Genomic DNA, 12,148 nt, shown 5'->3' with positions numbered 1-12,148 from the left:
TGAAACAGCTAGGAGATGATAGTTTCACTTTTTCTAATATTACATGTCCATGCTAGAGTCAAGAGCATAGACTATTTTTATACTCAGTAGAAAGAAATGGAGGTCTTTCAGTGCACAATTCATCTGACCTATTTTAGACATCAATATTACAGTAGCATGTATGACACCTGAATAGTGTCTTCTACTACCTTTTAGGAAAGTCTAGACAACCAACTCATCAATCCAAGTTCAGCTGAAGTGTATTTCACCTGAAGACATTTTTGGCAAGGTAGCACTTGATGTGCTCACTGACTTCCTCAAAATCCTCTTTAAAGCCTTACAAATACACTCTGCATTATTTACTTGGGGCACAATGTATGACATGTCAGTGAGAAGAAGCCCGGTGGTTAGTTGAGGTTGTTCATTGATTTCAGAGGGAACTAAGACTGCAGTGGTAGGGGAAGAATTCTCAGATAAAGAAAAGTTTCAAAGACTCTCCAGATTGCATTTCCCCAGAAGCAAGCCCTGTTGTTTGCAAGTAACTCTAGTTTACCAGTGCAAGCCTGCACCATAAATTCAGTATTTTTATAACTGTTTTCTGTGATACAGTGAATTTGAAAAATAGTAAGCGCTTTTGCTATTCTTGGAGACCATGAAAGGGTTAAATTTAAGAGGACATTAAATTATTGTGTCTACATGGCAACACATACTCAGTTCACAGTAGAAGGGATCTAATGCACTAAAGATATGTCGCTTTTCATTTTGATAATAATGTCTCACTTATAAGATTTTATTTCTTTACATGTTAGTTTATTGTCACTTTTGGTTTGCTTTCTTTTTAACATATTTTTTTACTGAAGGTAATTGCAAGTTTAAAATACAAAATAAATTTAAGCCAAAGCTGTAGTGTGTGGTTATCTCCCCAAAAGGAAAAAATACTGAAGAAACTTTAAATATTTTCTCTCATTTAAAATCAAGCACAAAAAAAGATCAAATAAGCTTATAAATCAAATAAGCTTGTGAGCAGACCACCACTTTTGTCCAGAACATATTGGAGATGCCGCTAACAGGTGTGATCTGCTCATTCGCACTTACCCATTCCTATTATTTCCCTGGTGTTAATGCTGGTTGCACAACTGGGCAAAGAATCAAATCAGGGAACCATTCTGGCTGAAAAATGGCTACAAATTTTGTGTTAATTTTGTTTAAGCAGCCTTATACAAGATAAAAATGATTGATCTGTGATAGCAGATAAAGACAGCAGGCCTAAAGGTGCTTTTTCATGCTAGGTGCTTAGATAGCCAGTATATTCAAATGAGAGAAATAGAAGAAATAAGGAAGTTCTGTTAGTTACTCTGCATATGAGTAAGTCGGACAGAGAAGTAGACCTAAAGATGAGTTTCCTCTCAACCACTCGGAATGCAACAAGCATCCATCCAGCCTGGATTTCTATCTATGATCAACAGAGAAAGGCACCTCCAGAGGGCAATCTCTTCTCATTTTAATAAAAATATCTAGGATGTATAGAACAAGTCACTTTATGGAAATACCTATCTTCAGAGACTTGTCTTGAGAACAAGATGACTAACTCAGGCTAGGAGGGTAGCTTTTCAGTGTCTGGCATAGGAAAAGGTAGATCATCTTCCATATAACTTGCTATGTTCACAGAGGAAGTTTGTGGAGGAATTAAATTTCCAGAGGTAGCTCTTTTTCTGCTACCACAACCATTAGCCCTTCTTCCTTTTCTAAGATTGAGCTTGCTTTAATGGTTAAGAGGGAATTGTGAACTCTAATTAGACTTCCAGGATAATATGGTAGAATTTCAGAGACTTTTAAAGCTGGGGAAAAGCAGTGGATCTTTTTTGTCTGGCTTCCTGTATAATACAGATTGTAAAGAATAGTTATCCTTGAGTCCTGTGATTTGCATGGATCTAAAGTAAATCTGATCCAAACTTAGAATTTGACCTTTTAAATTTTAATTTGGCTCTGTTTCAGGAATGAAACACATTTCTTCAGGTTTCTGCTGTGAGTGAGTTTCAGGCTGACCACTTTCTGAGTTACTTCTTCATGCATTGTGATTCAATGCTGAATCATCTTTGTTTCAGTCAGCAGTTGCTAAGCTTTCCAGTAGTTGTCTCTCTAACACCTCTTGTTCTCCATGATTTCTAAGAAAATTCAGTTGATACAGGCATGGAAGCAAGGTAGCCCCAGCCTTAATAGCAGTTGATAAAACAAATGTCTTCATGACCATACATCTATTTGAACAATTGGAAAAGTAGGATCCACAGTTTTCTACTGCCAGTATGGAGCGTTAGAGTAACCAAAAGGATCTTTGGTGAGGTTTCGGCATCTTCAAACCAGCATTTCTCCAAACAGTTCCTGGGTACAATTTGGGAATTAGGACAGGCTAGTGACCAGGCCCAGAACACAGCTTAGTTGTGGCTACACTGTGTTGGAAGGTGACAGAGTTTAATAGAACATAGCAGAATATTTAATAAATAGGCTGTTTTTTTTGCCAGATGCCAGAGAAATAATCCCTCTTACATTTCATTTACTAGTGTAGATGTAGCCATGGAGTCCTCAGAAGGACTGCTACAAGGCCAGAGAACATTTCCAGACTGCAGGAGCTGAGATTCCCAAAGGTCTGTGCAGGTCCAGAAAACTAGAAGTCTAGGTGAAATCTGGTCTTAGAGCACTTTTCTGCAGATGTTGCTACAGAGTTGCTACAGCTTCAGGGACCATTGAAGTCATTCCAGCCTTGCAGCTTTGCTTGCTGTGGTCTGTGTGAGTGGTCCCAAGACAGCAGAGTTTTGGACTGCAGCAGGGCTATAGGTGAAATCAGCTGTAAAGGAACCAAATAAATAAGATGTCAGGAAATACAGTTAGCATGCAAACTTCAAAACTTACACCTGTTTCATTGGGAGCGTAATCAAAAGTGACACATTTGCAAAATCTTTCATTTCAAAAATTGTTTTTTTATAATGAAAAAGCATTCCAGCTCATTACATGCAGTCAGATATAGACTGAGGAATACCTTCAGGAAAGTATAGTAATAATATGAAGCATCAAGATGTATAAAATCTATCAGTTTCTTTAGTAATATGTTGTTATAAGTGCACAGTTAAAATTTTAATTTTATCCTGTATTTGACTTTGTATGACTGAAGTTTCCTACATTAGTTCTTTTGTCTCATACATCAAAGAGCCCTTTAATATCTAGCATTTTGTTTCTGAAGGTACTTCACGCTGTAATCAAGCCTTCTCTTGATCTTCTTTCCAATAGCATAAACTGATCCTTAAAGTTTCTTTGCTATAAGACTTTCAGTTTGAAATTAAGAAAAGAATTATTTCAGACTGATGGAAAACATTTGTATCAATGTCACTTTCTTATGAATTGCTCCTTACTAGGCGTATGTCATATGACACATCCTGAAAAAATATTTTCCTCATTCCAGTGACCTGATTTAGTACCAATGAAATCAGTTGGTGAAGCTTTGCATTCCTTCTGCACTGATTTGCACTGAAGCATCCAAAGAACTGACAGGAAGCAAATCTGGGTTTTAGGCATCACTTGTCCAATACTGTTAATAACCAAGGTCATGTCTAATAATATACAAGATTTAAAGTGTTTGGCCTTCTTGTTTAATTCATCCTTAGCAGAATCCTAAGCTTCCAGTTCAGATACCAAAGATTTGAGAGTCAAAGGAAAACTGATAATTTCTGCAAAGATGTCAACCAGGCCAACATTAGAGTAACTCTACGTCTGTTGATTTTTCTAGGTATAAAGATTTGGCTGATACAGAAGCAGGAGAGAAGAAGAAGTTGTCTGCCAAGGAGAGATGTCGTCTTGTTCTTCAGCAGTGTAAATTACAAGGCTGGCAGGTTTGTGATCTACAAAGCAATTAAAATACCATTCGTTAAACAAGCTAGCTGAGTCATTTTCATTGTGGCAAGCCACCAGCTTCTTTGCACAGAAACATATTCTTTTGACATTTAATATATGCCTTGGGATAGAATTGAACTATTTTCTGAGTTTTCTAGCATATGAGTAGCTGTGATCATTGTGTCGAAAAAGCAGTGTATTCTTGTGGGAAGGAAAAGATTTCAATTAAGCATGTACGTTGTGTAAATTAGCAGCCAGGCTTTTAAAGATATCTGCTGTACATGTTAGTGATTGAATGATTTCTGAATTACAAAAAAAAAACCTGCACCTTTATGTAAAATCCTATACTAAATGCTATACTGTCATAAACAAATAATTAGGACTTCACACCTAGTCAGTGCCTTGGTAGGCACTAGCATGCTGATCCAGAGATAGAACAAAGTACCTAAGGTTATCTGCTTTGGGTAGCTTTGTAATTGAGGAGGAATGATTTTTTTAACGTGCAATTTCTAAAGAAAATAATGATTTTTTTTGCACACTATACAAGCTATTGTACAGAAGGGAAGCTTTCTGGGACTTAATGTGTAGAGCATTTTCCCAGGCAGTGTGAGCTTCAGCCTAACCTAGGAGGACTGAAATCTATTCCACCAGAGAAGCATCCATACCAGTTTCAGGGGCAAGTATGAAGTTTAGGGACTGGGCAGTGGTTAAGAGTCTCCTATAGGCTTCTTTGAGAATATTAAAGGACAGGGTTAGCACAGGTCTTCTAGTTCAAGTATGACCTCTAAACATTAAGATGACCACAACAAGTTTCTGCAACTGTTTATGAAGGACAAGGAGTGTGTTGGACTTTGTGCTATAGGTGTTTCTCAGTGGCCCACATTTCTTAGTTATAATAGGAAAATAGGTAGGTCCCTGCTAAGCTGGAAGCACACTTGCATTATCACATGCACTTGGATGCATAAGATTTCCCTTTGGTCAAAATTTAAGTCTTCTTTTAGTCACTAAAGGAAGTAGTAACCATGTGTAGCCCCGCTCCCTCAATAGCAAAGAGCAAAAGGATGGACCCTGAAAAAGATAGCAGTATTAAGATAGACTTGCTTTCCTTACCCAGGTTTCTTAAGTCATCTCTGGGGTATATTCTGCCTCCTTTTCACAAGGTTCCCTATAAAAATAATCATTAATATCTATAAGCTGTACTTTCACTACAAGTACCTGGAACTGTGAATACCGCTAAGCTTCAGAAGTTGTGTGGTGCTAAAAAAGTGGCATTGGGCAAAAGCTGTGTAACAGTAATTGCATCTTGTGCTTCAGTCACAAAACACAGAGCCTGTGGAGTTTTTTTCCCCAGGAGCCAGTAACAGCGTTACAGCATGAGAAAAAAAGCAGTTGGCTATCAGTGAAAGCCTGCAGCTCAAGACTAGTGGTTCTGTAGTGATTGGAGTTTGAAAACAAGCCTGAAACCTTGAAAGACAAAAAATGTAAAAAGGAAATCACAAACCAGAATCCCTCCATCATGCAGAGGACTGAAGCTTGTGGTCTCAACCACATTTGAGAGGTTCTGACTCCAGAATCTCATTAACATCAGGAGAAGTCAGGTGTGCAAAACTACAGCAGTGCATAATGCATTGTTCTTCAAACCAAAAAGAAACAATTCTTATGAGACACTGGTAAGTTAAACGGAATAGGAAGGTTTGGGGGTGAAAGATACACTGTTGTCACACAGTGAATAAGCAGCACATGGCAACTGACTAAGCTGAAATGAACAGGGTCTGAAAAAATGAGTGACCTTCTCTTTAGACCTTTTTCAAGCCAAAGAGAGCTATGACAAACAGTTGGAAAGATTATAATAATAAAAGAAAAATCTAGGAGAAAATTCACTCTAGGTCCAATTTCTTGAAGACAAATGCCCAGTGAATACAAGCTTGACATAGACACATTTTGTGTAGGTAATACAAACCCATATATCCAACTATCAACAATATGACTAATGTATGTGTCACATAATCGCTGTCTCTCAATTATCTTTTTGATTCATTTGACTAATCATGAAAGTTGAACTTTAAATAACAATCTAAATGAGGAAGCTTATACAATCTGCAGTTGTCAGGAGTGCCCTCCCCAATGCTTTTACAGCACAGGACTGTGAAAAAAAAAAAAATTCAAAAAAAATTAAAAGTGAGAAGGAGGGGGAAGAAAGGAAAAAAGGAATTAGGAGCCCAAGGTGGTGTCAGCTAGTGAAGCCAGAGGAAAAGAGTCATCTGTAGCGCATCACTAAAATCATCCAAGAAGCAAGGGGTTACACATATAACCATTTTATTCAGCCACTGTTGGCAGCCATAACTACTTCAAATGAGTCACTCCTGGAGCTGAATATCTATTTGATGCAGGGGTTCATGAATAAGTCAAAAAATGTCTTCCCAACACTGTTACCTGCACTTACCTGAAGAGCTCTTGCAGATTCAGGTAGATAAATTGACAAAAAAAATAGATAGCCAAAATAGCCTCATCAAAAATGATGAAGTTCAGGAGAAAGCAACTCACATCTGAAATCAGCCTCCTGCTTACATGTCATCATCAGAGGATGAGGTTGCCAGTAAATGCCCCAGCAGAGAGGGAAAATGAAAGATCTGGACTTTACAGCTGAGTGAATCTGGATGATACTTTATTTAACTTCCTTCTGATAATGTACCCCACCATCCCATTTTGTGAAAGGTGATACCACCTTGGGGGAGGGGAAAGTAAATCTGTGTTCTGAAGTGAGAGCACGACAGTGAGTTAAAAAAATTGTTTCTTTGTATTTATTTCCTGCTTGACAATTCAACTTTTCCTTCTCATGTAAGTTGTGTTTGGAGAGTGTTTTATTAACCAACAAAACAACAAGCCCCAGAGCCTACTTACAGAACAAATTCTTTTTTTCTTTTGTAAACACTGCAGTCAGTCTGTTTAGAAATGGAGAACAACTAAAGAAGTTCCAGTACCAGAATCCAATTTTGGTTTATTTTCTACCATTTAGTAGAGCACAAGAGCAAACACTATCAGCCAATGTTTGGTGGTTGATTCAGCAGCTTCCGTGTGAGAAGAAAGTATTTATTAGGGAAGAGTTGATAGGTTTATGAAATGTTGCTGTTCCTCGGGTAAGCTGAGCTGGAGATAACTGAACAAGGACAATAAAAAAGCTGTTTCATTGAAGCTGGCATACCGTGAAGTTTCAGTCATGCATTTAGCTTAACTGCAGAAATTATGAAAGCACAGAGCTACTGACAAAAGGCAGTTTTTGCATCCCAACTGTGTGCAGCCTAGATAAGGTGTTCTTTCAGCTTAAATACATACTTGATCATGGCAAGTTTAGCTACTTGCTCTGACTTTTAAGCACACCTAATGTGAAAGAAAATAAGATTTCTAAATCAAAACAAACCATTCTGACTCCAGACAGAGTGAACATAATAGACCTTGTTAACCCCTGGAGAGAAGTCAGTGAGTTTTGCTATTAATGTTAGAAGGAACAAGACGATATGTAGTAACTTTAGAGTTAAACTGAGTGGAAGCACTGGCTGCTCCATGTAAAGCAGAAGAATGTCCTACCCTCCAGAACGTCTGAAGGCCTTTACATTAGGAAGCCCACATTTTCAGTGCTGTGTTCATTTATTATCATGCAGTGATGTATAAGCAAAACCTGCAATCCCAATAGCATGACTAGCTTGCAAACATTATCATGCTTCGGGAGAAGTACAAGGCACAAGCAGTCCTTGGCTCTTTTTACTGACATAAGAAAACTTTCATTTGTTTGGATTATCATTCCTCACACTGTTAAGCTTGCAAATATAAATTCAGTAAAGGAGAGTTAGCTCATAGCTTAGTGAGCCTTCACATCAAAACTTGGAACTTTACATTTTGTTTCACTAAGGTCAGTGGCCTGCAATTAACCCTTCTCAGTTACTTCAGATGGGGCTTGCTGAAATCCAAACAACTAGTATTATACCTGAAGTAAAACAAAACATCAGTTTAATTTGCACTTGCTATATAGTGCAGCTGTTAAATACAAGCACTGCAAAGTCCAAACTTCACTAAAAGTGAATCTTTCAGCCTTTAGCTGCTAGATATGCTTGTCTGGTTAAAAAATAGCAATCCTTAAAAATGTCTAATAAAAGCTGTGTCTTAGTTTCTCTCTCCAGTTTTTAGCCTGCTTCTTTGAATACACAATGATTCCATCTATATCAGTAGCCTTGAATTCTGAGCACAAGTCACTCATTTTGGAAGGAGTAAGTTTAAATGGGATGAACAAAAAACTCATCAGGTATGAAATAAGCAGTACAGGCAAGTCAGTCAGAATGTTTTTATGAAGTTCCAAAGCAGCATCAGGTGGTTGCATGACGTAGATACTCTGTTAGTGCCAGTTCACATTTGTACAACTGCAGAGACTTCTAAAGTTGTTTGAGGAGCCTGCAGTGTTTCTGGAGAAGTGTTCCTTGCCAGTGTGGAGCTGTATTATTAAACTTCCACTCAAAAGAATGTTAAAGCAGAGAATAAGCCCTCAGTAAAAAGAAATCCCAGAAGTCCATCTGGAGATTTTAAATTCTTCTAGCACATCTAGAACTGGAGAAAGAAAATGAAGTCTGATCCACAGTTCTTACCAGTCACAAAGAGAACCAGATTTTATATACTGATCTACAGGTGTTTCATTTGCTGGATTTGATACAGCTGTTTTTTTAAGTATTCTTTTTATTTCAATATATTAATATACAATATTAGCATACTAGAGTTCTTTTGGGGAAAGTATATTTATGATTAAATAGAAGACTATAGAACCTGGATGAGGGAACTAAGTGTACCCTCAGCAAGTTCGCTGATGATACTAAACTGGGAGGAGTGGCTGACACACCAGAGGGCTGTGTTGCCATTCAGCAAGACCTGGACAGGCTGGAGAGTTGGGCGGAGAGGAACTTGATGAAATTCAACAAGGGAAGGTGTAGAGTCTTGCATCTGGGGAAGAACAACCCCATGTACCAGTACAGGTTAGGGGCTGACCTGCTGGACAGTAGTGAAGGGGAAAGGGACCTGGGGGTCCTGGTGGGTAGGAGGATGACCATGAGCCAGCAATGTGCCCTTGTGGCCAAGGTGTTCAATGGTGCATTAGAAAGGGTGTGGTTAGTAGGTCGAGAGAGGTTCTCCTCCCCCTCTACTCCGCCTTGGTGAGACCGCATCTGGAATGCTGTGTCCAGTTCTGGGCCCCTCAGTTCAAGAAGGACAGGGACCTGCTGGAGAGAGTCCAGCGCAGAGCCACAAAGGTGATTAAGGGAGTGGAACATCTCCCTTATGAGGAGAGGCTGAGGGAGCTGGGTCTCTATAGTTTGGAGAAGAGGAGACTGAGGGGTGACCTCATCAATGTTTACAAATATGTAAAGGGTGAGTGTCAGGATGATGGAGGTAGGTTTTTTTCAGTGATGTCCAGTGACAGGACAAGGGGCAATGCGTGTAAACTGGAGCATAGGAGGTTCCATGTGAACATCAGGAAAAATTTCTTTACTGTGAGAGTGACAGAGCACTGGAACAGGTTGCCCAGGGGGGTTGTGGAGTCTCCTACATTGGATATACTCAAGGCCTGCCTGGACAAGTTCCTGTGTGATGTACTCTAGGTTACCCTGCTCTTGCAGGGGGGTTGGACTAGATGATCTTTTGAGGTCCCTTCCAACCCGTGGGATTCCGTGATTCTGTTATAAGTGGAATATGAGTAAATCAGAGAAATGAGCAGAAGTACATGAAATCAAACATGTAAGTTGTGTGCTTAGTTCAGAGAGACTTTTGTTTTTTAAACAGAACTGTTTATTTTGGCTTAAAATGAAAGTGGTCATGCTGTATTGAAATAGGAATTGCTTTGTACATGGTATGATAAAGTACTTAAGTACTTTATAAGCAGTGTAATATATAAAGGATTCTTAATTTTTTCCCTCAAGTAGGAAAATTTTGAGTGCTCGTAAATTGTATGCCAATTTATTCATTAGTCATTTAGTAATTTTAACTGTGCTGGAAGTCAATTTCCTCTTTGTTTTGGATAACTTATTTTAAGAGTCAATTTTCTTTTAGGAAATTTTAAAATTATGAAGGTCACATTTAACAAACAAACAAACAAACAGCAATCCCAGAAGGATTTTCCAGGCTAATGGACAGTGATCAAAACACCACTGTCTGTATTTGCCTCATACTTTGGATTATGTCAGCAAACTTATATTGTCCTGTTATATCTTTGTCCCATTATATCATCCCATTATATTTTGGAAATAATTTGTTAGTAGCAGAAATCACCAGAGAGTGAGCTTAGACCTCACCAGTACTGCCAAAAGGCTGGCCTGGGCCAGCCACCACTTGCAGTCTTTCTCAGCAACTATTTTGTGCCACACAGCCCAAGTCCATCCTGTCCTCTTGGCTAGAGAATGGGATGGATGGTTCACTTTGACCTCAGAATGCTCACAAGCTCTCAGTCTTTAAAAACAGAGCTCTATTTTTGCTTCCTATCTTTTTTTCGCCTATAGAATATACTTATCCCTTTCTCCATCCACTTTTCAGGGCTTGCTTATGAGTCTTACAAACTATTTCATTCTGATATCTTTTGCATGCAGATCTCTCATATCTGCATTCCATCTCTCTCCCTCCCCTTTTCTCCCCTTTATATCTCTTGACACTTTTCTATTGTTTTCTTCCCTTATTTTCTTTCCTAGATACTTTGCTTATTATTTGGTCTCAGTGTTCATCTGTTGTCTGGGTTTAGTTTTCCAATTGCCTAACCTCAGGGTTTATTTTGTTTGTCATTGCTGTCCCTCGTGCCAGTTGCCTGTATTTCTCAGTTCACACAGACAGACACTTTCATATTGTTTCTTTTGGTGCTGTGTGTATTTCTAGAACTTTGAAAGACTAAAATGATAGGTCCAGTAAGTACAGAGATCCCATAAGATAAAACTGGGGTGGGGTTTCCTTCACTTGAGTATTTCTTACATGCATCTTCTATTTTGTGATCACTTCCTTTCCTCTAAGGCAGTCCTTATTGTCACCTCACAGGTCAAAAGAGCCGTGAGGTTCATGCAGCTTTTGGAAAAGGAGCGACTATTTTCATGCCCTTTCCCAAAACTGTGAATGACAGTTTTTCTCCCCAAAGTCCAATGCCTGACAAGCACTTACATAAATCCTTAATGCCATTTGCATGAATACTGGACTACTCAGATACTTTATATTGAGTCTACGTACAATCTATACTAAACTGAAAGTTTATTCAGCATGTACCATGGTGCAAGGTCACTGGTTTGCCAGAGAGAGACAAAGGAGGACTCTTAAAATGTGTGAAAAAAAAAAGGTAACAAATAAAGCAGAGAGAGTAAGCCTTTAAAAATAACATTTCAGTCCCTGTAAGAGATCCGTACCCTGTAAATGTGTTTGTCGTTATAATATTTTTGCAGACATGTACACTGCAAAAAGACACATTTTACAATAGTTTTAAGGCTTTTTCCTACATTTCATTAATGCACTGTGAAAATGTGTGTCATTGTGTAAAATATCATTAGATTATAGTTCTCTGTCTTTTGTAGGTAGCTATTTTGAAAGTACTGCCAGAAACACACAGCACTCCCACAAATTGCCTTTTTTAAACTAAAGAACAGCCTTACAGATTCCCTTGACACCTATTAAGTATGAGCTAATACTGCCTCCATGCCACCTACACACCATCTCAGCATACATTCCATAGTTTTGAATGTCTGTACTTCTACATCCTACACCTTTTCTGTAAAAAAAAAAAAAAAGAAGGGGGGGGGGGGAGAAAAAGGAGAAAAAAAAAAAAAAAAAAGATGAGAACGAACAGCTCCCTCCCATCCTTTCTGTTTCCTCCCAGGAAGAAAAAGGAGGCCTGTAGCAGTAATTGAAGCTTTGGTAGTCATCAATGACAATTTTACTTAATCTTTAAAAAATGTGTCATTTTGCAAAATAACATTTAAAACCCTAATGCCTTTCTAATTAAAATAACTATGACTGTAATTCACAGATGGTTTACTTCTACAGGAGTCTGAATGACATTAAAATTTCAGACTCAGATGAGAGCACTTTGTAGTCCAGAAAGTACTGAAAAGTGAGTGCCTTAGTGGAAGAACATTTTAACCTTTTTTTCCTCTAGGCAAGCAGGAAACATTTTGTGATTAGAGAAAAGACCAGAATGAAGACAGGTAGCAGCCTCAAAAATATGTTTTGATATCTGACATATGAAATTCTAATGTTCTTCAGCATTATTGTTTTCACTGAACAC

General features: G+C 38.4%; 1 protein-coding gene across 6 annotated transcripts in view; it reads left to right on the top strand.

Annotated features, from left to right (window-relative positions):
• MYO16 (myosin XVI) overlaps positions 1–12,148 on the top strand; it is a 381,803-nt gene that overhangs the window by 319,907 nt on the left and 49,748 nt on the right. For all 6 annotated transcript variants that reach the window (XM_061472784.1, XM_061472779.1, XM_061472778.1 and 3 more), the window contains one exon: positions 3,758–3,860. In XM_061472784.1, coding sequence (XP_061328768.1) covers positions 3,758–3,860 — 103 coding nt within the window. The remainder of the gene's footprint in view (positions 1–3,757; positions 3,861–12,148) is intronic.

This window comes from Pezoporus flaviventris, unplaced genomic scaffold, assembly GCF_033815535.1.
Source record: "Pezoporus flaviventris isolate CSIRO_AGI_PZ_B2104156 unplaced genomic scaffold, CSIRO_AGI_Pfla_v1 ptg000072l, whole genome shotgun sequence".
Taxonomy (NCBI): domain Eukaryota; kingdom Metazoa; phylum Chordata; class Aves; order Psittaciformes; family Psittacidae; genus Pezoporus; species Pezoporus flaviventris.
The sequence above is the reverse complement of the archived record's forward strand: the minus strand, read 5'-3'. Positions and strand labels throughout refer to the sequence as shown.